At 44.2% G+C, this 24,555-nt stretch overlaps 1 protein-coding gene across 1 annotated transcript; it reads right to left on the bottom strand.

Moving 5' to 3' along the window:
* Positions 1-4,622: 4,622 nt before the first annotated feature.
* On the bottom strand, positions 4,623-10,111 carry LOC135558275 (protein AKNAD1). The gene is made up of 6 exons (XM_064991992.1): positions 9,949-10,111; positions 7,253-7,396; positions 6,840-6,938; positions 6,587-6,704; positions 6,270-6,402; positions 4,623-5,968 (listed from the first exon to the last, which is right to left on the bottom strand). The coding sequence occupies exons 1-6, from the start codon at positions 10,109-10,111 to the stop codon at positions 5,798-5,800; spliced, it is 828 nt and encodes a 275-aa protein (XP_064848064.1). The 3' UTR covers positions 4,623-5,797.
* Between the last annotated feature and the right edge of the window lie 14,444 nt (positions 10,112-24,555).

Raw genomic sequence — 24,555 nt, 5'->3', positions numbered from 1 at the left:
AGACCTCCATGGTTTGATAAATTTGATTTCCATTGATAATTTGTGATTTTGTTGTCAGCACATTCAACTATGTAAAGAAAAAAGTATTTAATAAGAATATTTCATTCATTCAGATCTAGGATGTGTTATTTTAGTGTTCCCTTTATTTTTTTTGAGCAGTGTATATTAATTTTTTTTTTTTTATTGACCGATAGCCAGGGTCACACTCCAACACTCAGACATCATTTACAGATGAAGAATTTGTGTTTAGTGGGTCCGCCAGATCAGATGCAGTCGGGATGACCAGGGATATTCTCTTGATAAGTGTGTGAATTGGACCATTTTCTGTCAAAATGTAACAAGTACGTTTGGGTGTCAGGGAAAATGTATGGAGTAAAAAGTACATTATTTTATTTCTGAATGTAGTGGAGTAAAAGTTGGCAAAAATATAAATAGTGAAGTACAGATACTCCAAAAAACGACTTAAGTAGTACTTTAAAGTATTTTTAATTAAGTACTTTAAAACAATGGTAAGCGCTATTGCTATTCCAATACAAAGCACTGGCAGGCAACTGAAAATGGTTAGAATATGTCCTTAAATGTGTGTGCGTAGGGATCAGGTTTGACACTGTCAGGGGTACATCACTTAGACTTCCATTTGAACTAGGTCCCCCTCTTTTATGTGGATGTCTTGGACCATAGTTTCCCCCAGAATAGAAACATACATCACGCAGGGAGGGAGCAGTTAACATAATGGTGTCCTGTCTCTTTTTTTCAAATTTTACCCCCTTTTCTCCCCAATTTCGTGGTATCGAATTGTCTAGTAGCTACTATCTTGTCTCATTGCCACAACTCCCGTACGGGCTCGGGAGAGATGAAGGTTGAAAGTCATGCGTCCTCCGATACACAACCCAACCAAGCCGCACTGCTTCTTAACACAGCGCGCATCCAACCCGGAAGCCAGCCGCACCAATGTGTCGGAGGAAACAGACACCACAAGACCACAGGGCAGTTTCATACCTCTGTGAGGACACATGGACAGTATCAGTGTGATAGCTGATGGAACCAAGGAGGTAACAGACACCAAGACCACAGGGCAGTTTCATACCTCTGTGAGGACACATGGACAGTATCAGTGTGATAGCTGATGGAACCAAGGAGGTAACAGACACCAAGACCACAGGGCAGTTTCATACCTCTGTGAGGACACATGGACAGTATCAGTGTGATAGCTGATGGAACCAAGGAGGAAACAGACACCAAGACCACAGGGCAGTTTCATACCTCTGTGAGGACACATGGACAGTATCAGTGTGATAGCTGATGGAACCAAGGAGGTAACAGACACCAAGACCACAGGGCAGTTTCATACCTCTGTGAGGACACATGGACAGTATCAGTGTGATAGCTGATGGAACCAAGGAGGAAACAGACACCAAGACCACAGGGCAGTTTCATACCTCTGTGAGGACACATGGACAGTATCAGTGTGATAGCTGATGGAACCAAGGAGGAAACAGACACCAAGACCACAGGGCAGTTTCATACCTCTGTGAGGATGGACAGTATCAGTGTGATAGCTGATGGAACCAAGGAGGAAACAGACACCAAGACCACAGGGCAGTATCATACCTCTGTGAGGATGGACAGTATCAGTGTGATAGCTGATGGAACCAAGGAGGAAACAGACACCAAGACCACAGGGCAGTTTCATACCTCTGTGAGGACACATGGACAGTATCAGTGTGATAGCTGATGGAACCAAGGAGGTAACAGACACCAAGACCACAGGGCAGTTTCATACCTCTGTGAGGACACATGGACAGTATCAGTGTGATAGCTGATGGAACCAAGGAGGTAGCAGACACCAAGACCACAGGGCAGTTTCATACCTCTGAGGACACATGGACAGTATCAGTGTGATAGCTGATGGAACCAAGGAGGAAACAGACACCAAGACCACAGGGCAGTTTCATACCTCTGTGAGGATGGACAGTATCAGTGTGATAGCTGATGGAACCAAGGAGGTAACAGACACCAAGACCACAGGGCAGTTTCATACCTCTGTGAGGACACATGGACAGTATCAGTGTGATAGCTGATGGAACCAAGGAGGTAACAGACACCAAGACCACAGGGCAGTTTCATACCTCTGTGAGGATGGACAGTATCAGTGTGATAGCTGATGGAACCAAGGAGGAAACAGACACCAAGACCACAGGGCAGTTTCATACCTCTGTGAGGACACATGGACAGTATCAGTGTGATAGCTGATGGAACCAAGGAGGAAACAGACACCAAGACCACAGGGCAGTTTCATACCTCTGTGAGGACACATGGACAGTATCAGTGTGATAGCTGATGGAACCAAGGAGGAAACAGACACCAAGACCACAGGGCAGTTTCATACCTCTGTGAGGACACATGGACAGTATCAGTGTGATAGCTGATGGAACCAAGGAGGAAACAGACACCAAGACCACAGGGCAGTTTCATACCTCTGTGAGGACACATGGACAGTATCAGTGTGATAGCTGATGGAACCAAGGAGGAAACAGACACCAAGACCACAGGGCAGTTTCATACCTCTGTGAGGACACATGGACAGTATCAGTGTGATAGCTGATGGAACCAAGGAGGAAACAGACACCAAGACCACAGGGCAGTTTCATACCTCTGTGAGGACACATGGACAGTATCAGTGTGATAGCTGATGGAACCAAGGAGGAAACAGACACCAAGACCACAGGGCAGTTTCATACCTCTGTGAGGACACATGGACAGTATCAGTGTGATAGCTGATGGAACCAAGGAGGAAACAGACACCAAGACCACAGGGCAGTTTCATACCTCTGTGAGGACACATGGACAGTATCAGTGTGATAGCTGATGGAACCAAGGAGGAAACAGACACCAAGACCACAGGGCAGTTTCATACCTCTGAGGACACATGGACAGTATCAGTGTGATAGCTGATGGAACCAAGGAGGTAACAGACACCAAGACCACAGGGCAGTTTCATACCTCTGTGAGGATGGACAGTATCAGTGTGATAGCTGATGGAACCAAGGAGGTAACAGACACCAAGACCACAGGGCAGTATCATACCTCTGTGAGGATGGACAGTATCAGTGTGATAGCTGATGGAACCAAGGAGGTAACAGACACCAAGACAACAGGGCAGTTTCATACCTCTGTGAGGACACATGGACAGTATCAGTGTGATAGCTGATGGAACCAAGGAGGAAACAGACACCAAGACCACAGGGCAGTTTCATACCTCTGTGAGGACACATGGACAGTATCAGTGTGATAGCTGATGGAACCAAGGAGGAAACAGACACCAAGACCACAGGGCAGTTTCATACCTCTGTGAGGACACATGGACAGTATCAGTGTGATAGCTGATGGAACCAAGGAGGAAACAGACACCAAGACCACAGGGCAGTTTCATACCTCTGTGAGGACACATGGACAGTATCAGTGTGATAGCTGATGGAACCAAGGAGGAAACAGACACCAAGACCACAGGGCAGTTTCATACCTCTGTGAGGACACATGGACAGTATCAGTGTGATAGCTGATGGAACCAAGGAGGAAACAGACACCAAGACCACAGGGCAGTTTCATACCTCTGTGAGGACACATGGACAGTATCAGTGTGATAGCTGATGGAACCAAGGAGGAAACAGACACCAAGACCACAGGGCAGTTTCATACCTCTGAGGACACATGGACAGTATCAGTGTGATAGCTGATGGAACCAAGGAGGTAACAGACACCAAGACCACAGGGCAGTTTCATACCTCTGTGAGGATGGACAGTATCAGTGTGATAGCTGATGGAACCAAGGAGGTAACAGACACCAAGACCACAGGGCAGTATCATACCTCTGTGAGGATGGACAGTATCAGTGTGATAGCTGATGGAACCAAGGAGGTAACAGACACCAAGACCACAGGGCAGTTTCATACCTCTGTGAGGATGGACAGTATCAGTGTGATAGCTATAAAGGTTGTGTTTTATGAATAGGGGATGAGTTGGATCAGACTTTGGTTCAAATACTTGAAAAACATTTCAAATACTTTGAGCGTTTGCTTGAGTCTGCCTGTAGAGCCAGATGGGCTGGGCTTGCAATTTATTAAACTTTTCTATTGGTTTATTAAGCCTGGCAAGCTCAAACAGGCACAGATAGGTGCTGAGCAGGAGGGTGTCAGATGAACAAATTAGCTAAGAGTACAAAAATCGATACCCATTCTCATAAAGAAGTGAAGGTGATTTTTCTGTAATGTAATATTCAAAATGTGGCAGATTTTTTTAATCAAAGTAATCTTTGTATGTGTGTTGGGGAATGGTGGACGGACAGTTGGGTAGGTAGGAACAGGATCATTTGATAGTGATGTCCTGCGGCCTAAGAGATCATACGTTGAAGTGGCTGAATGATACTGGTAGTAATGGTAGTAGTACTGAGGTTGTTACCAAGGCAAAGGTTACATGTTTAGTCAATTACAGGAGCCCACGATGAACAGCGCTGGGGTCCCTTCGTGTTCATCTTAACACACACAGGCCTCTCGAATAAGGGGGGACATTTTGCAACATCAAATTTTTATCTTTTCAATAATATGACATTTACAAAATAACTAATGAGACCAAATGGTTATAAATAATGTAATTCAAAAATAAATGATCAGATTCAGTCAAATTTCTCAAATACATCCATTTTCCAAAAATATATTCAAAAGTTTTTCTAATTGTAAACTGAAGGTTTAATAATGTTTAGCTTTGGGTTGGAAGTTGCCACAGCGATAATCCCTCAGTTAGTGTTATAGTATTATTAAAATATACAGTTGAAGTCAGAAGTTTACATAAACGAGTTTTAATGACTCCAACCTAAGTGTTTCAACCACTCCACAAATGTCTTGTGAACTAACTATAGTTTTGGAAAGTCGGTTAGGACATCTACTGTGTACATGACACAAGTCATTTTAACAACAATTGTTTACAGAGAGATTATTTAATTTATAATTCACTGTATCACAATTCCAGTGGGTCAGAAGTTTACATACACTAAGTTGACTGTACCTTTTAAACAGCTTGGAAAATTCCAGAAAATTATGTCATGGCTTTAGAAGCTTCTGATAGGCTAATGACATCATTAGAGTCAATTGGAGGTGTATCTGTAGATGTATTTCAAGGCCCACCTTCAAATTCAGTGACTCTCTGCTTGACATCATGGGAAAATCAAAAGATATCAGCCAAGACCTCAGAAAAAAATGGTAGACCTCCACAAGTCTGGTTCATCTTTGGGAGCAATTTCCAAACGCCTGAAGGTACCACGTTCATCTGTACAAACAATAGTACACAAGTATAAACACCATGGGACCACGCAGCCGTCATACCGCTCAGGAAGGAGACGCGTTCTGTCTCCTAGAGATGAACGGTACTTTGGTGTGAAAAGTGCACATCAATCCAAGAACTGGCAATCCTATCAAGTACTAATTGAGTGTATGTAAACTTCTGACCCACTAGGAATGTGATGAAATAATAAAAACTGAAATAAATAATTATCTCTACTATTATTCTGACATTTCACATTCTTAAAATAAAGTGGTGATCCTAACTGACTTAAAACAGGGAATTTTTACTAGGATTAAATGTCAGGAATTGTGAAAAGCTGAGTTGAAATGTATTTGGCTAAGGTGTATGTAAACTTCCCGACTTCACCTGTATACAAAACAATCCCCGCTGAATCCACTGGTTAGCTACTCCTGGACCAGCCCATAGTAGCAGCAGTATCTCCAGTGTGTCAATTAGAGTGTTAAGAGCCAGTATTGTTCCTCCCTGTCAATGGGTGAAGGCCGTGTAACTTCCTGTACAGCTCAACCTTGGCAAGGTCAGCTGACAGGCTCTTGGCCATCCTATCAGTGGTCCTTTTCATAATGCGGGCTGCCTCGATAGCCCTGTCTAATGTCCTGTTGATGTCCTCATCCTAAAACAAACAACAACAGTTTACGGTTACGCTTCTATCTCAGTCACCTTTAATTTACTTACAAAAGGAAAACGGTTATGACATGAAATGATAATAACCTACAAAAAGCTCCTTGGTTCTTTTAGGATTACAATTCTTCGTAAAAAAAAATCAAACACAAAAGAAACTGTGCAGTACGAGTACCAGATGTGCTAAATTGTTACAAGTTAACAGTACCACTAATAATTTCTCAGTAAATACAAGTAAAACATTACTGGCACCCATTAATATGAAATAATGTTTTCCATGTGGCCAGGCTCACCCTGCTGGCTTTGGGCCTGCTGGCTATGACCCCAGTCCTGGGGGGGCTGAGAGCAGTCTGCTGAAAGTGCACGTCTGACTGGGTAGAGCGCCTCCGGTGGTGGGAGGCAGACTGCTGCTCTCGCACTTTGAAACTGTTGAGACCCACGGAGAAGAGCGAGAGCATGAGTACAGTAGTGTAGGAGTAGGCAACCCTGGGAAGCATCTCAGTTCTTCTCTTTCACCTTCACTGATGAAGGTTCAAGCAATATGAAGGATAAATATGGATTCAAATAAGGCAAATAGATTATGGCAATAAATGATGAAACCATATCTTACCCTGCCGGTAAACTGCAGGAGGAGCAATAGTTGACTTGCAACAGAGGCTTCTGTAGAGGCTGAGAGGAGAGATGATACCTGCCCTTAGAGTAGACATTCTCCATGTCACCTGGTGGTGCTACAATGAAAAAAGACAGAATCAACATCACAACCCTGACGAATCTGTTCCAATGTTTACATGTTAAAAAGGGTAAAGTAGTCAGAATGATACACGGTCCTGGCAGTGTCACAGGGGCTTGTTGCTGGTCCTTACGTGGAGATCTGTAGCTGAAGTTCTTGTATGAGTGCCAGAGTGCTGGAGGACTGGGATGGGTGAGATTGGAGGTCTCCAGAGAACGGTTCTCCTCTGATGCTAAAAGGGATTTTAGTATTTTATTAGGATCCCAATTAGCTACAGCCAAAGCTGCAGCTATCTTTCCTGGGGTCCACATAAAACATGACATAATACATAACACCAACAGACAATTACATGTAGAAACACACACAACTGCCTTTATGACCACCAAATACAACTTTAAGGCAAATTCTGCAAGTTGAAGGACCAAAATCTGACTCAGCAACTGATTTAATATTTTGTTAGATATAATGTAAGAATCACTCTTGTTTTTGCCATTTTTCCTTTTATTTTAGACCCATAAGCAGAAAGTCAATACCAGCACCACCAACCTGTATTCAAGTGTTTTCTGCTCTGGGGTTTGACTGGTCCGTCTGAGCAGGAGTAGGGCTTGCTGCTCCCTCTCCTGCCATCTAGTGGTGTACTGTGGAATGGCAGCACGATCCCAGACCGGTCCGACTCCACACCGTCTGTACCTAGAGAAAACGACCACATACAAGGGGATTGTAAGTTTGTTCACAAGTGGTGTACGACATTAAAAGCACATTATACACATACAATGACCTACATATACAGCGCCTTCAGAAAGTATTCAGACCCCTTGACTTTTCCCACATTTTGTTATTCTAAAACTGATTAAATAGTTGTTTTTTTTACCTCAATCTCCACACAATACCCCATAAATGACAAAGCAAAAACTGGATTTGACATTTTTGCAAATGTATTACAAATAAAAAATGGAAATATCACATTTACATAAGTATTTAGACCCTTTACTCAGTACTTTGTTGAAGCACTTTTAGCAGCGATTACAACTTCAAGTCTTCTTGAGTATGATGCTACCAGCTTGGCACACCTGTATTTGGGGAGTCTCTCCCATTCTTCTCTGCAGATCCTCTCAAGCTCTGTCAGGTTGTATGGGGAGCGTCGCTGCACAGCTATTTTCAGGTCTCTCCAGAGATGTTCGATTGGGTTCAAGTCAGGGCACTAGCTAGGCCTCTCAAGAGAATCAATCAGAGAATTGTCCCCAAGCCACTCCTGCATTGTCTTGGCTGTGTGCTTAGGGTCGCTGTCATGTTGGAAGGCGAACCTTCGCCCCAGTCTGAGGTCCTGAGTGCTCTGGAGCATGTTTTCATCAAGGATCTCTCTGTACTTTGCTCCGTTCATCTTTCTCTTGATCCTAACTAGTCTCCTAGTCACTGCCGCTGAAAAACATCCCCACAGCATGAAGCTGCCACCACCATGCTTCACCGTAGGGATGGTGCCAAGTGATGCGTGGCATTCAGGCCAAAGTGTTCAAGCTTGGTTTCATCAGACCTAAGAATCTTGTTTCTCATGGTCGAAGAGAGTCTTTAGGTGCCTTTTGGCAGACACCAAGTGGGCTGTCATGTGCCTTTTTACTGAGGAGTGGCTTCCGTCTGGCCACTCTACTATAAAGGCCTGATTGGTGGAGTACTGCAGATGGTCGTCCTTCTGGAAGGAGTGGCTTCCGTCTGGCCACTCTACTATAAAGGCCTGATTGGTGGAGTACTGCAGATGGTCGTCCTTCTGGAAGGAGTGGCTTCCGTCTGGCCACTCTACTATAAAGGCCTGATTGGTGGAGTGCTGCAGATGGTCGTCCTTATGGAAGGAGTGGCTTCCGTCTGGCCACTCTACTATAAAGGCCTGATTGGTGGAGTACTGCAGATGGTCGTCCTTCTGGAAGGAGTGGCTTCCGTCTGGCCACTCTACTATAAAGGCCTGATTGGTGGAGTGCTGCAGATGGTCGTCCTTATGGAAGGAGTGGCTTCCGTCTGGCCACTCTACTATAAAGGCCTGATTGGTGGAGTACTGCAGATGGTCGTCCTTCTGGAAGGAGTGGCTTCCGTCTGGCCACTCTACTATAAAGGCCTGATTGGTGGAGTACTGCAGATGGTCGTCCTTCTGGAAGGAGTGGCTTCCGTCTGGCCACTCTACCATAAAGGCCTGATTGGTGGAGTGCTGCAGATGGTCGTCCTTATGGAAGGAGTGGCTTCCGTCTGGCCACTCTACCATAAAGGCCTGATTGGTGGAGTGCTGCAGATGGTCGTCCTTCTGGAAGGTTCTCCCATTTCCAGAGGAACTCTGGAGCTCTGTCAGAATGACCATCGGGTTCTTGGTCACCTCCCTGACCAAGGCCTTTCTCCCCCGATTGCTCAATTTGGCTGGGCGGTCAACTCTAGGAAGAGTATTGGTGGTTCCAAACTTCATCTATTTAAGAATGATGTAGGCCACTGTGTTCTTGAGGACCTCAATGCTGCAGAAATGTTTTGGTACCCTTCCCCAGATCTGTGCCTCAACACAATCCTGTCTCTGAGCTCTACGGACAATTCCTTCAAACTCACGGCTTGGTTTTCGCTCTGACATGCACTGTCAACTGTGGGACCTTATATAGACAGGTGTGTGCCTTTCCAAATCATGTCCAATCAATTGAATTTACCACAGGTGGATCAAGTTGTAGAAACATCTCAAGGATGATCAATGGAAACAGGATGCACCTGAGCTCAATTTCGAGTCTGATAGCAAAGGGTCTGAATACTTATGTAAATTAGGTATTTCATTTTTTAAATATTTAATACATTTTAGCTTTGTCATGATGGGTTATTGTGTGTAGATTCCTGAGCATTTTGATTTAATCCATTTCAGAATAAGGCTGTAAGGTAACAAAATGTGTAAAAAGTCAAGGGGTCTGAATACTTTCCGAAGGCGCTGTAAATACAGTAACTACTGCTGTATACACCTTTGCTATTCAAACCTTTATTACATTGGGATACAATCACATAGACTTCCTAAGTTAAAATCACTTGGAACTGATTTCAGTCTTAAATATATTTATATTTTTAGTTTTTGTTCAGAAAACTTGGGGGCAAATCAAATCTGCTGTCAACTTGGGAACCCTGTACCACTGCAATAGACATAGGCTGGCATCAACCCTGATGCAAAATAGCATTGTTGTTAACAACTTGGTTTTGATTACAGTCCCAGTACATGAACCTGGTTAGTAAGGTACCTTTGCTCTTGCTGGGGTCCATATCTGAGGAGATCCAGTCTTCTATCTTGGAGTTGGTGTTGGTTAGACTCTGTCTGCTCCCTGCTGGTTTGTGGTGTGTTCTGGGCCGGGTCTTGGGTCTTCTGTCTCTGTTCTGCCTGCATCTGGAGGTCAGGTAATCCATCCTCTGGGAGAGGTGTGGCAGCTGGACCAGACCCTCCTTCAGGTCTCTCTTCAGCTGGGACACCTCCGACTGCAGGGCCTGGATGGCCGAACTGGAGAGAGAGAGAGGGGTTGGCCAACTCAAAAACAATAGGTTTTGGCCTCTATGAGGTATTACGCAAGAGTTGACCCTTGAGTTGAATACTCAGTACTTTGAGACTGACCTGTGACAGGAACAGGTGTGGGAGTGGCAGTCTCTCTGTGGCATATCCATGGTGATGCTATGGGAGGTTTTGAATGGGCAGTCAGGGCCGTGATGACTGAGCTGACTGGTAGTGTGGGATTCACCCTCTGTGTGTACATTAGAGCATTTAGTTCAGTGTTTTCTCTGCTGTACTGTCTACTGAATAACGTCTATACTTTCACTACGACCACAGCAGGCACTCTGTGATTCCTCATCACTCACCATGCAGTCTGGCAGGTATACTCTGAGTAGTGCTGGTCACACAGCGGTCCACCGCAGTGGTGCAACGCTGCAGCTCAGCAGGTGTCTGTAGGCTGGGTCTCCTCTCTCCAATATCCCTAGTCAGATGGACAGTAGACTGCAGGCTAGGTGTCGCGTTTCCGGTCAGCCCAGCTGAATGGACATTTCTCTGCGGGTTGGGTCTCCTCTCTCCCACCTGGACAGGCTGATGCATAGTGGTCTGCAGGTTGGTGCAGGAGCCTTCACTGTCACTCATACTGATAGGACTGGAATTCCCATCAGGCTGCAACTGGAGCCTGAGGTTGGATCGTAACAACACAATAAACATGACACATTGACTTTTCAGTTAGCCTGTAAGCAGTTGTATGGATGTGCCTGTACCTTTCTGTATGGGGTTTTGGTTGAGGAAGTCCTGTGGTTTGGAGACTCAAGTCAGAGCTCCCTAACCCACTGTCTGTCTCTGGACTCACTATTCTCTGCAACAAAAAGTAACATCCATGTAGCTACTGTACAATAGTACAATAGTCTGTGCTATTGGCTCGGGAAATAAACATGGGACAGCTAATATAAGTCATAGAAGATACCTGGGAAGTGGTGAGAGTGTGGTCTGTGATGCTCTGGGACTGGCTCTTCAGACAAGAGGAGCAGGAAACCTCTACAGCCAGACTCACACTTCCTCCCAGGTCACAGGCTGGGCTCAGGGGACTCTGCTGTAGGCTACAGTAACAACGACAACAATACACGGTCAAAATAAAAAGATGAAGACAGGTTTCATTGGTAAATACTTTTACCCACAGACCTTTCAGGAATGTTTGGTGTGACAGTTTTGCAATATAAGACAGCGCACATCTCTTACTATGGTATTTCTGAAATCACCACATCACATAACCACAACTGTATCAATTACACTAGAGTGGGGATTAGTTGTGTGGTCCACACATTATGCACATCTGCTACATTATAAAGAAAAGAGTTGTCTTGAGGTGAATATTGAATTGGTTAGCTTGTTTACTTATCTAGTACAGTACACTCAAATGCCAAAACACTAACCTTTCAGTTGTCCAAAGTCTGTCTCGAAATCCCGGGTTCTGGAGAGCCAAATACTGCAGAACCCTATCACGAGCTTTCCGCTCAGATAGGCCCGAGCAGGTCCAGCTCCTCTCCTCCTCTTCCTCCGTGTTGGTGATGTCCGCTGTCTCCAGGGAGCACTGTGAGAGCCTCCGGGGGAACAGACAGAAACACAGCGACTAAAACAAACTGTTCCTACTCCTAACGGAACCCAACACCACCTTTGTGGCCGGATGGAACATTATCCCCCATGGGAGGGCCAGAAGTGTGCCTGATATCGGTCTACATGACTTTCTGAATATCTGAATCTAACGCCATTCATGTATCGCAGGTACAATAACTGCCATTGATGTCAATGTAATGGAAATGACAGATAATATCACTCCCCAAGACAGGATTTCTACTTGGTGTCATAAGGCATAAAAACACAAGTACTGTATGTAGATGGTACACAGTGTAGTACTGCAGGAATGTAGATGGTACAGTGTAGTACTGCAGGAATGTAGATGGTACAGTGTAGTACTGCAGGAATGTAGATGGTACACAGTGTAGTACTGCAGGAATGTAGATGGTACAGTGTAGTACTGCAGGAATGTAGATGGTACAGTGTAGTACTGCAGGAATGTAGATGGTACACAGTGTAGTACTGCAGGAATGTAGATGGTACAGGGTAGTACTGCAGGAATGTAGATGGTACACAGTGTAGTACTGCAGGAATGTAGATGGTACAGTGTAGTACTGCAGGAATGTAGATGGTACAGTGTAGTACTGCAGGAATGTAGATGGTACACAGTGTAGTACTGCAGGAATGTAGATGGTACACAGTGTAGTACTGCAGGAATGTAGATGGTACAGTGTAGTACTGCAGGAATGTAGATGGTACAGTGTAGTACTGCAGGAATGTAGATGGTACACAGTGTAGTACTGCAGGAATGTAGATGGTACAGTGTAGTACTGCAGGAATGTAGATGGTACAGTGTAGTACTGCAGGAATGTAGATGGTACAGTGTAGTACTGCAGGAATGTAGATGGTACACAGTGTAGTACTGCAGGTATGTAGATGGTACACAGTGTAGTACTGCAGGAATGTAGATGGTACAGTGTAGTACTGCAGGAATGTAGATGGTACAGTGTAGTACTGCAGGAATGTAGATGGTACAGTGTAGTACTGCAGGAATGTAGATGGTACAGTGTAGTACTGCAGGAATGTAGATGGTACACAGTGTAGTACTGCAGGAATGTAGATGGTACACAGTGTAGTACTGCAGGAATGTAGATGGTACAGTGTAGTACTGCAGGAATGTAGATGGTACACAGTGTAGTACTGCAGGAATGTAGATGGTACACAGTGTAGTACTGCAGGAATGTAGATGGTACACAGTGTAGTACTGCAGGAATGTAGATGGTACAGTGTAGTATTGCAGGAATGTAGATGGTACAGTGTAGTACTGCAGGAATGTAGATGGTACAGTGTAGTACTGCAGGAATGTAGATGGTACACAGTGTAGTACTGCAGGAATGTAGATGGTACAGTGTAGTACTGCAGGAATGTAGATGGTACACAGTGTAGTACTGCAGGAATGTAGATGGTACAGTGTAGTACTGCAGGAATGTAGATGGTACAGTGTAGTACTGCAGGAATGTAGATGGTACAGTGTAGTAGTGAATGTAGATGGTACAGTGTAGGCAGGAATGTAGATGGTACAGTGTAGTACTGCAGGAATGTAGATGGTACAGTGTAGTACTGCAGGAATGTAGATGGTACAGTGTAGTACTGCAGGAATGTAGATGGTACAGTGTAGTACTGCAGGAATGTAGATGGTACAGTGTAGTACTGCAGGAATGTAGATGGTACAGTGTAGTACTGCAGGAATGTAGATGGTACAGTGTAGTACTGCAGGAATGTAGATGGTACAGTGTAGTACTGCAGGAATGTAGATGGTACAGTGTAGTACTGCAGGAATGTAGATGGTACACAGTGTAGTACTGCAGGAATGTAGATGGTACAGTGTAGTACTGCAGGAATGTAGATGGTACAGTGTAGTACTGCAGGAATGTAGATGGTACAGTGTAGTACTGCAGGAATGTAGATGGTACACAGTGTAGTACTGCAGGAATGTAGATGGTACAGTGTAGTACTGCAGGAATGTAGATGGTACAGTGTAGTACTGCAGGAATGTAGATGGTACAGTGTAGTACTGCAGGAATGTAGATGGTACAGTGTAGTACTGCAGGAATGTAGATGGTACACAGTGTAGTACTGCAGGAATGTAGATGGTACACAGTGTAGTACTGCAGGAATGTAGATGGTACAGTGTAGTACTGCAGGAATGTAGATGGTACAGTGTAGTACTGCAGGAATGTAGATGGTACACAGTGTAGTACTGCAGGAATGTAGATGGTACACAGTGTAGTACTGCAGGAATGTAGATGGTACACAGTGTAGTACTGCAGGAATGTAGATGGTACAGTGTAGTACTGCAGGAATGTAGATGGTACAGTGTAGTACTGCAGGAATGTAGATGGTACACAGTGTAGTACTGCAGGAATGTAGATGGTACAGTGTAGTACTGCAGGAATGTAGATGGTACAGTGTAGTACTGCAGGAATGTAGATGGTACAGTGTAGTACTGCAGGAATGTAGATGGTACAGTGTAGTACTGCAGGAATGTAGATGGTACACAGTGTAGTACTGCAGGTATGTAGATGGTACACAGTGTAGTACTGCAGGAATGTAGATGGTACAGTGTAGTACTGCAGGAATGTAGATGGTACAGTGTAGTACTGCAGGAATATAGATGGTACAGTGTAGTACTGCAGGAATGTAGATGGTACAGTGTAGTACTGCAGGAATGTAGATGGTACAGTGTAGTACTGCAGGAATGTAGATGGTACACAGTGTAGTACTGCAGGAATGTAGATGGTACACAGTGTAGTACTGCAGGAATGTAGATGGTACAGTGTAGTACTGCAGGAATGTAGATGGTACAGTGTAGTACTGCAGGAATGTAGATGGTACACAGTGTAGTACTGCAGGAATGTAGATGGTACACAGTGTAGTACTGCAGGAATGTAGATGGTACAGTGTAGTACTGCAGGAATGTAGATGGTACAGTGTAGTACTGCAGGAATGTAGATGGTACAGTGTAGTACTGCAGGAATGTAGATGGTACACAGTGTAGTACTGCAGGAATGTAGATGGTACACAGTGTAGTACTGCAGGAATGTAGATGGTACAGTGTAGTACTGCAGGAATGTAGATGGTACAGTGTAGTACTGCAGGAATGTAGATGGTACAGTGTAGTACAGAATGTAGAGTACAGTGTAGCAGGAATGTAGATGGTACAGTGTAGTACTGCAGGAATGTAGATGGTACAGTGTAGTACTGCAGGAATGTAGATGGTACAGTGTAGTACTGCAGGAATGTAGATGGTACAGTGTAGTACTGCAGGAATGTAGATGGTACAGTGTAGTACTGCAGGAATGTAGATGGTACAGTGTAGTACTGCAGGAATGTAGATGGTACAGTGTAGTACTGCAGGAATGTAGATGGTACAGTGTAGTACTGCAGGAATGTAGATGGTACACAGTGTAGTACTGCAGGAATGTAGATGGTACAGTGTAGTACTGCAGGAATGTAGATGGTACAGTGTAGTACTGCAGGAATGTAGATGGTACAGTGTAGTACTGCAGGAATGTAGATGGTACAGTGTAGTACTGCAGGAATGAGATGGTACAGTGTAGTATGGATGGTACAGTGTAGTACTGCAGGAATGTAGATGGTACAGTGTAGTACTGCAGGAATGTAGATGGTACAGTGTAGTACTGCAGGAATGTAGATGGTACACAGTGTAGTACTGCAGGAATGTAGATGGTACAGTGTAGTACTGCAGGAATGTAGATGGTACAGTGTAGTACTGCAGGAATGTAGATGGTACAGTGTAGTACTGCAGGAATGTAGATGGTACACAGTGTAGTACTGCAGGAATGTAGATGGTACAGTGTAGTACTGCAGGAATGTAGATGGTACAGTGTAGTACTGCAGGAATGTAGATGGTACAGTGTAGTACTGCAGGAATGTAGATGGTACAGTGTAGTACTGCAGGAATGTAGATGGTACAGTGTAGTACTGCAGGAATGTAGATGGTACAGTGTAGTACTGCAGGAATGTAGATGGTACACAGTGTAGTACTGCAGGAATGTAGATGGTACAGATGGTGTAGTACTGCAGGAATGTAGATGGTACAGTGTAGTACTGCAGGAATGTAGATGGTACAGTGTAGTACTGCAGGAATGTAGATGGTACAGTGTAGTACTGCAGGAATGTAGATGGTACAGTGTAGTACTGCAGGAATGTAGATGGTACAGTGTAGTACTGCAGGAATGTAGATGGTACAGTGTAGTACTGCAGGAATGTAGATGGTACAGTGTAGTACTGCAGGAATGTAGATGGTACAGTGTAGTACTGCAGGAATGTAGATGGTACAGTGTAGTACTGCAGGAATGTAGATGGTACAGTGTAGTACTGCAGGAATGTAGATGGTACACAGTGTAGTACTGCAGGAATGTAGATGGTACAGTGAGTACTGCAGGAATGTAGATGGTACAGTGTAGTACTGCAGGAATGTAGATGGTACAGTGTAGATGGTACAGTGTAGTACTGCAGGAATGTAGATGGTACAGTGTAGTACTGCAGGAATGTAGATGGTACAGTGTAGTACTGCAGGAATGTAGATGGTACAGTGTAGTACTGCAGGAATGTAGATGGTACAGTGTAGTACTGCAGGAATGTAGATGGTACAGTGTAGTACTGCAGGAATGTAGATGGTACACAGTGTAGTACTGCAGGAATGTAGATGGTACACAGTGTAGTACTGCAGGAATGTAGATGGTACAGTGTAGTACTGCAGGAATGTAGATGGTACACAGTGTAGTACTGCAGGAATGTAGATGGTACAGTGTAGTACTGCAGGAATGTAGATGGTACAGTGTAGTACTGCAGGAATGTAGGAATGTAGATGGTACAGTGTAGTACTGCAGGAATGTAGATGGTACAGTGTAGTACTGCAGGAATGTAGATGGTACAGTGTAGTACTGCAGGAATGTAGATGGTACAGTGTAGTACTGCAGGAATGTAGATGGTACAGTGTAGTACTGCAGGAATGTAGATGGTACAGTGTAGTACTGCAGGAATGTAGATGGTACACAGTGTAGTACTGCAGGAATGTAGATGGTACAGTGTAGTACTGCAGGAATGTAGATGGTACAGTGTAGTACTGCAGGAATGTAGATGGTACAGTGTAGTACTGCAGGAATGTAGATGGTACAGTGTAGTACTGCAGGAATGTAGATGGTACAGTGTAGTACTGCAGGAATGTAGATGGTACAGTGTAGTACTGCAGGAATGTAGATGGTACAGTGTAGTACTGCAGGAATGTAGATGGTACAGTGTAGTACTGCAGGAATGTAGATGGTACACAGTGTAGTACTGCAGGAATGTAGATGGTACAGTGTAACACAGTGTAGTACTGCAGGAATGTAGATGGTACACAGTGTAGTACTGCAGGAATGTAGATGGTACAGTGTAGTACTGCAGGAATGTAGATGGTACAGTGTAGTACTGCAGGAATGTAGATGGTACAGTGTAGTACTGCAGGAATGTAGATGGTACACAGTGTAGTACTGCAGGAATGTAGATGGTACAGTGTAGTACTGCAGGAATGTAGATGGTACAGTGTAGTACTGCAGGAATGTAGATGGTACACAGTGTAGTACTGCAGGAATGTAGATGGTACAGTGTAGTACTGCAGGAATGTAGATGGTACAGTGTAGTACTGCAGGAATGTAGATGGTACAGTGTAGTACTGCAGGAATGTAGATGGTACACAGTGTAGTACTGCAGGAATGTAGATGGTACAGTGTGGTACTGCAGGAATGTAGATGGTACAGTGTGGTACTGCAGGAATGTAGATGGTACAGTGTGGTACTGCAGGAATGTAGATGGTACACAGTGTAGTACTGCAGGAATGTAGATGGTACAGTGTAGTACTGCAGGAATGTAGATGGTACAGTGTAGTACTGCAGGAATGTAGATGGTACAGTGTAGTACTGCAGGAATGTAGATGGTACAGTGTAGTACTGCAGGAATGTAGATGGTACAGTGTAGTACTGCAGGAATGTAGATGGTACAGTGTAGTACTGCAGGAATGTAGATGGTACAGTGTAGTACTGCAGGAATGTAGATGGTATAGTGTAGTACTGAAGGAATGTTGATGGTACAGTGTAGTACTGCAGGAATGTAGATGGTACAGTGTAGTACTGCAGGAATGTAGATGGTACAGTGTAGTACTGCAGGAATGTAGATGGTATAGTGTAGTACTGCAGGAATGTAGATGGTACAGTGTAGTACTGCAGGAATGTAGATGGTATAGTGTAGTACTGAAGGAATGTTGATGGTACAGTGTAGTACTGCAGGAATGTAGATGGTACAGTGTAGTACTGCAGGAATGTAGATGGTATAGTGTAGTACTGAAGGAATGTTGATGGTACACAGTGTAGTACTGCAGGAATGTAGATGGTATAGTGTAGTACTGCAGGAATGTAGATGGTACAGTGTAGTATTGCACACTGAAGAAACACATGAATTTATAGTCCTATTGAGCAACTCAGAGGCGTGATGAGTACCGTAGACTGCCACTGCTGTGTCCTGTGCTGTTCAGTTGGGGGTCAGCAGGTGTGAGATCACAGCTCTGGTCTAAACCATCATGTCCATGGACCTCACTGGCCTCTTCCTCATCCCTCTCCACTGTCTCATAACCCCCAGTGGAAAAACAGGGGCCTGGAATCTGTAAAGTGAGACCCTAACCACAGAGAGGTTGATAAGAGGAGAACACATTTAGAGTAGCTAATGTGTCCTCACTGTGAAACTTGAGCGACATCAGAAATGATTGTCGCTCATTTAGAGCGCTGGACACGCCTCCACTTACAAAACAAGGACTTGGGCTGCATTTAATTCTACAAAGTTGTCCCCTCCACAGATGGGGATAAGGTATTGTTCCTCCTAGTTGACACCATATCGCTTTCAACTACTCAGTCCAGATCTGTGAGGGGGAATGAACGGGGGGCCGAGGAGACTTTTGGGAATTAAATGTAGCCCTGTTCATCAGGACTATTGCTGCACAGAACCCATGCATCCACAGGTCATGTTGCTCACACAAACACGTCTCACATGCATCTAAGATGAAGGAAACGGTGCAATTACTCCCTTAGTTGATTACGCCGATACCGATTAATCTGACATTTTTTATATTTTTTATTTGTAATAATGACAATTACAACAATACTGAATGAACACTTATTTTAACTTAATATCATACATCAATAAAAATCAATTTAGCCTCAAATAAATAATGAAACATGTTCAATTTGGTTTAAACAATGCAAAAGAAGTAAAAGTGCAATATGGAAACTAACGTTTCAGTTCCTTGCTCAGAACATGAAAGTTGGTGGTTCCTTTTAACATGAGACTTCAATAATCCAAGGTAAGAGGTTTTAGGTTGTAGTTATTATAGTATTTATAGGACTATTTCTCTCTACCATTTGTATTTCACATACCTCTGACTATTGGATGTTCTTATAGGCACTTTAGTATTGCCAGTGTAACAGTATAGCTTCCGTCCCTCTCCTCGCTCCTCCCTGGGCACGAGCAGGAACACATCGACAACAGCCACCCTCAAAGCAGCGTTACCCATGCAGAGCAAGGGGAACAACCACTCCAAGTCTCAGAGCGAGTGACGTTGAAACGCTATTAGCGCGCACCCCGCTAACTAGCTAGCCATTTCACATCTGTTACACCAGCCATTAGGCTGATAGGCTTGAAGTCAAAAAGAAGAGCTGCTGGCAAAACGCACGAAAGTACTGTTTGAATGAATGCTTACGAGCCTGCTGGTGCCTACCATCGCTCAGTCAGACTGCTCTATCAAATATCAAATCATAGACTTAATTATAACATTATAACACACAGAAATACGAGCCTTTGGTCATTAATATGGTCGAAACCAGAAACTATCATTTCGAAAACAAAACGTTTATTATTTCAGTGAAATACGGAACCGTTCGGTATTTTATCTAATGGGTGGCATCCATAAGTCTAAATATTCTTGTTACATTGTACAACCTTCAATGTTATGTCATAATTACGTAAAATTCTGGCAAATTAGTTCGCAATGAGCCAGGCGGCCCAAACTGTTGCATATACCCTGACTCTGCGAGCAATGAATGCAAGTGACACAATTTCACCTGGTTAATATTGCCTGCTAACCTAGATTTCTTTTAGCTAAATATGCAGGTTTAAAAATATATACTTCTGTGTATTGATTTTAAGAAAGACATTGGTCGGCCATTCCGATTAATCGGTCGACCTCTATTACAGAGTCTTATACCAGTGTAACTAACAGCGCAATAATCTATATAACTACTTGGTAAAAGGCTTGTAAGTACATGCATTTATGCAGTAATCATTAAGCTATTTGAGTGAGTGAGTGAGTGAATGAATGAGTGAAAGAGTGAGCAAGCAAATAAAGGGCAAAGCAGCGAATGAACAGCTATGCTATGAGTAAGTGAGTGTGTTACCTCATGCATGGGTGGTGAAAGTGAGGGGGTGAGCAGACCAGGGAGACTGGGACCCCCACACAGTGACAGGAGTGTGGAGGATGAGTGGGGTGGGGAGAGCTGCTGCTCACGCACGTTCCTGTCGATCAGCTCTTTAATGTCCTCTAGATGCATGCCTATCCTGAATATCTCCCCCTCCACCTGCCTTCACACACAAAAAGAACCGACAATGTGCATCAAATACCCCTCACATCATGCTGAATTCTACACAAAGCTAGCCTGAGTGTCAGTCTGTTTCTGGTTTTAGACAGAACTGCCTAATTCACACACACACTTTAGGGCTAAACTGTGCCAAGCCAAGCTGCAGGCTACTGAGCTGACCTAGTTACACATCTACCATTGTTGCTGGAACCGCACGGGAAAGGTCTATGTGAAAAGAAAACAGCCGAGCCAGCACAGTACAGTTCTGGGTGGCCCTATAGCGTGAGTCACGCAGATATACTGTTTAACTCAAACTCCTCACACACAATCAGTTGACCTCTAACCTTTCGGGGTCGAACTGGCCTGTGTTCCTGGCCAGGCCAAAGTAGTTCTGCATCTCCAGAGTTCTGTGCTCCTCCTTCTTACTGATGTACCGCCTCTCCAGCTGGTCCTGGGAATCCATCATACTTTTAAACACCTGGAAAACAACACAACGTTATGAATTACATAAATACACACTCTGCTTATAGAATAAAGGAAATGAGAATCAACTCTTATTACAAGTTACAATTGTTACAACATCTTTATACTCGCATCACCCAGAATACAGTCCTGAACAGAAAAAAAATGAAAGTAACGAAGATTTACCATTTCTTGCTCTTCAATTGCAATTGACATTGTGGTCAGACACGTTTTGAATTCATCCACCTGTAATAAAAACAAGTGTTTATAATTCAGTACCATTTAAATGATGGGTGATAATGCACCACTATACAGCTGTGGTATGTTTTCCAGGTTACCTTCTGCAAAAACTGACTGATTATATCCCTCAACTCCCTGGTCATCCTTTCCCCTTCACTCTGTTGGTCAGTCTGGGTCGGAGAAGTGCGAAGCTGTTGTGAGTGGTTTTGTTGGTTTGGGCCATCAGTGAATTGTCCTGCAAACACAACAAAAGCTGAAACGATGTTTGTTATGGCCTACATTCTGCAGCATTGAAAATGGAAAGTATGTTATTTCTAATTGATGATGAGTTTGTGTGAAATTGTTTTAATTTAATGAGGAATTACTCATGTCATTTATAAGGTTGCATCATCTCATGTAAACTGGTTGTATAATATATTTGTGTCATCTTTTTTTTCTGGAATCCTCACTCTTATGACAGGCTAGTTGTGACTTTGAGTGTAACCAGAATCTTATGTCATCCGACCCCATTTGCCACTAAGGAAACCGGTGGCTCTTGGCCAGGTAATTTGTAACAGAGAGAGGACCCGTCATAATATCAGATGTCAGAGATAGCATCTTGCCTGTAGGAGATGGGGGGTTGGGGAAGAGCATAGATCCAAAATGGCTTCCACCAGGACCCGGAAGGTCTTGTTGGTCACCACAGTCAAAATCCAGGGTAAGGTCAGAGAACGCTTGATTCTAATTTGTTGACACAATTTGAGATAAATTCAGTCCAAATTGACAAGAATAAGAAGGCTGTCTTAAGACTATATTTAATGAGATGAAAGAACAGAAAGACCATAGAGAAAGAAGTGTTTAAAAAGAGAAAACATTCTGAAGGCTTACTTTTGTCCCCAGTCTCATCTGATCAAGGAGGTTCTCGGCCTCTGCATACTTAGTCATTAGTTTATCGTATTCAGCCTAAAAGAGAAAGATGTCTTCTGGATGAAGGATGTATGATGCATTTGTATAGCGGTGTGTGAGCTAAACGACTGAACATGACGACTCACCTGTAGGTGACGCACTAGTCCTGGGGAGGTTTCTGTCTGCTTGTCCTGGTCTCGAAACACGTAGGGTCTCTCTGAGGGCTGAATAGAGTCCTCCATCACTCTGTGGATCACCTCCAAAGCAGAGGACTTACCCAGCATGCCTGGCGAGGACTGAGCTCTGAGGAAGCTGGGAGACTGGCTGACAGATCTCACCGGAACACTGGTACTCTTCGGGATTTTCACTTTGGGAGCCACCTTGGAGAAGTCAGGGAGTGGGTAGTGGACTTGGCCCTGTCCATACTTTAATTCGCTGAAAGACCTGGTTCTGACCAGAAGACCTCTACAGATGTGGTCTTCCTCCTCATCTTCATCATTCTCATCTTCCTCTTTGGTTAGGTCTGAACCATTGCTACCATTACTGTCCTGTTCAGGGACTTCCCTTTTACTGGTTGATATGCCACTATTTTGAGGAGAGTTGACGTCACTGCTGTAAGACTCAGCACTCCGTGTGTTTTTTCCCTCTGAGGCAGTCCTTCTTCCATTTTTCTCCTCCAGGTTTTTTCTTGGACTCATTTGAACACTCTTCCCTTCATCTTCTTCCTGTAGGCTCTGACTCCTCTCACTCTCGCTGCTGGGTCCCCCTGTGCTGCTGCGTCGTGGGACTCCTCCACTATTATTATTACTGGGGCTCCCTGTGCTCCTGTGCAATGGGCCCCTGCTCAGCACTGTCTCGTCCATGCTCTCCAGAAGGGACACCTCCGGCAGGGTCTCTGCCTCGATCAGACTGCCTGAGCAGAACAGTTCATCCTGGGAAAAGTGACGGAGCAGTAGCTGGGTGATGTCTGGGTGTGGGACTTTATGGACAGGACTACTGCATGTGGGAACAGCCTCTGTAGAGTCAAAAAAAACTCCTTTACCCTCTCCCTCGGGTGGAGTTATAGATACATGGTTCATAGTGTTGACTTCAATTTGCATGTGACCCTGTATGATATTGACCTCTCCAACCATTGCTGGTAAATCAAAATGATCTCTAACATTGTGTCTTGAATGCATCGCTCCAGCTTGGTCTTTTGATAGAACACCAGCTATTTTGCAATTCTCCTCAGACTTGTGACTGTCATTGGTTGAGGGCTTAATGTACTGGCTCCCCAGGGCCCCGTCATGTGGAAGGTCCTCCTGTTCTTCATCTGAGGTGTCTCCTGCGTTCTCATACTCCCAGATGGGCTGCTCCTGCTCAGTGTTGGGTCTCTGGGCAGACACCCACTTCCCACTACCCTCCACCACTCTCTCACTCTGGCCACTGACACAGCTACGGCTCTCTGTGGAGGACTCCCCAGAGTCAGACACTGACAGCTCTAAGTTCTCTATGAATGACAGAGAGTAGGAAGTTGTGAAGTATTCATAGGAACAGTATGCTACAGTCATTGTATAGATTGGCATGATATTGTTACATAGCCTACAGCTGTTATATATTTTTTTTACAATGAAATTGCTGAAGTATAACAATGGTGTTTCTAGAGTTATTGCAAGTTGCCAGCGTAAGTCTTACCACTGAGATGGATGCTGTTCCCTGAGATAGCCGACTCTGCCTGGGAGAGATGCACCGTGAAGGAGCCCTCCAGGTCACTGAAGTGGAGACTCTCATCCTCGCTCAGGTCCACAAAGATACTCTGCCGGATACACTTCTCCCATAGCACAGAGGACTGAGGGGAAGAGGCTCTCCTCTGGGCTTCAGAATCCTCCTCTTGATCTTGGGGATCCCCTTCCATGTGCTCGTCACTCAGAACTATCCTGGTGCTGTGCTAGCCCACGGCTTCAACAACTTCCCCAATGCTGACCTCCTCCCTCAAAATAGTCCCCTCTTTAAAAGGAGCCCTTTCTCTGGCCCAGTTTTTCACCGATGCCTTGACTCTGGTCTCCCGGTTCCCGTCTGCCTTGGTCTGCAGATAGAGGGAAAAGGGAAGAGGAGGACAATGGTCGTGTTCATTCCTTAGCAACGCAGACGGGTGAACCGACAACAATAGATCAAGATGAGTTCATCTCAATTATTCAAGAATCTGTATGCATTGTGTAGGCGTGAGTGATATGTGTTTGAAGGTAGGTTTGTGTGTGAGTATGAGAGTATCTGTGCTTATGAGTGAGAGAGTAGCCTAACCTACAGTATGTGTCTGTGGGTGCATGTATGAGTAATGTGAGAGACTATATAAACTTGCTCTTCAACATAACAAGTATGTCATAAGTTCACAAGCACTTACTAAGCCAGTATAAGTACAATTCTATTAGGATAACTAATCTCTCTCTCAAAGGTCTCATACAGTCGATGCAACCTCTTAAAACAATCTCTACACTAACCCTATAAATAGTATGCCAAATTAATGTTAATAATAAACA

This window comes from Oncorhynchus masou, chromosome 17 (assembly GCF_036934945.1).
Source record: "Oncorhynchus masou masou isolate Uvic2021 chromosome 17, UVic_Omas_1.1, whole genome shotgun sequence".
NCBI classification, from domain to species: Eukaryota; Metazoa; Chordata; class Actinopteri; order Salmoniformes; family Salmonidae; genus Oncorhynchus; species Oncorhynchus masou.
Note: the sequence above shows the minus strand (reverse complement) of the source record. Positions and strands in the feature narration are given on the sequence as shown.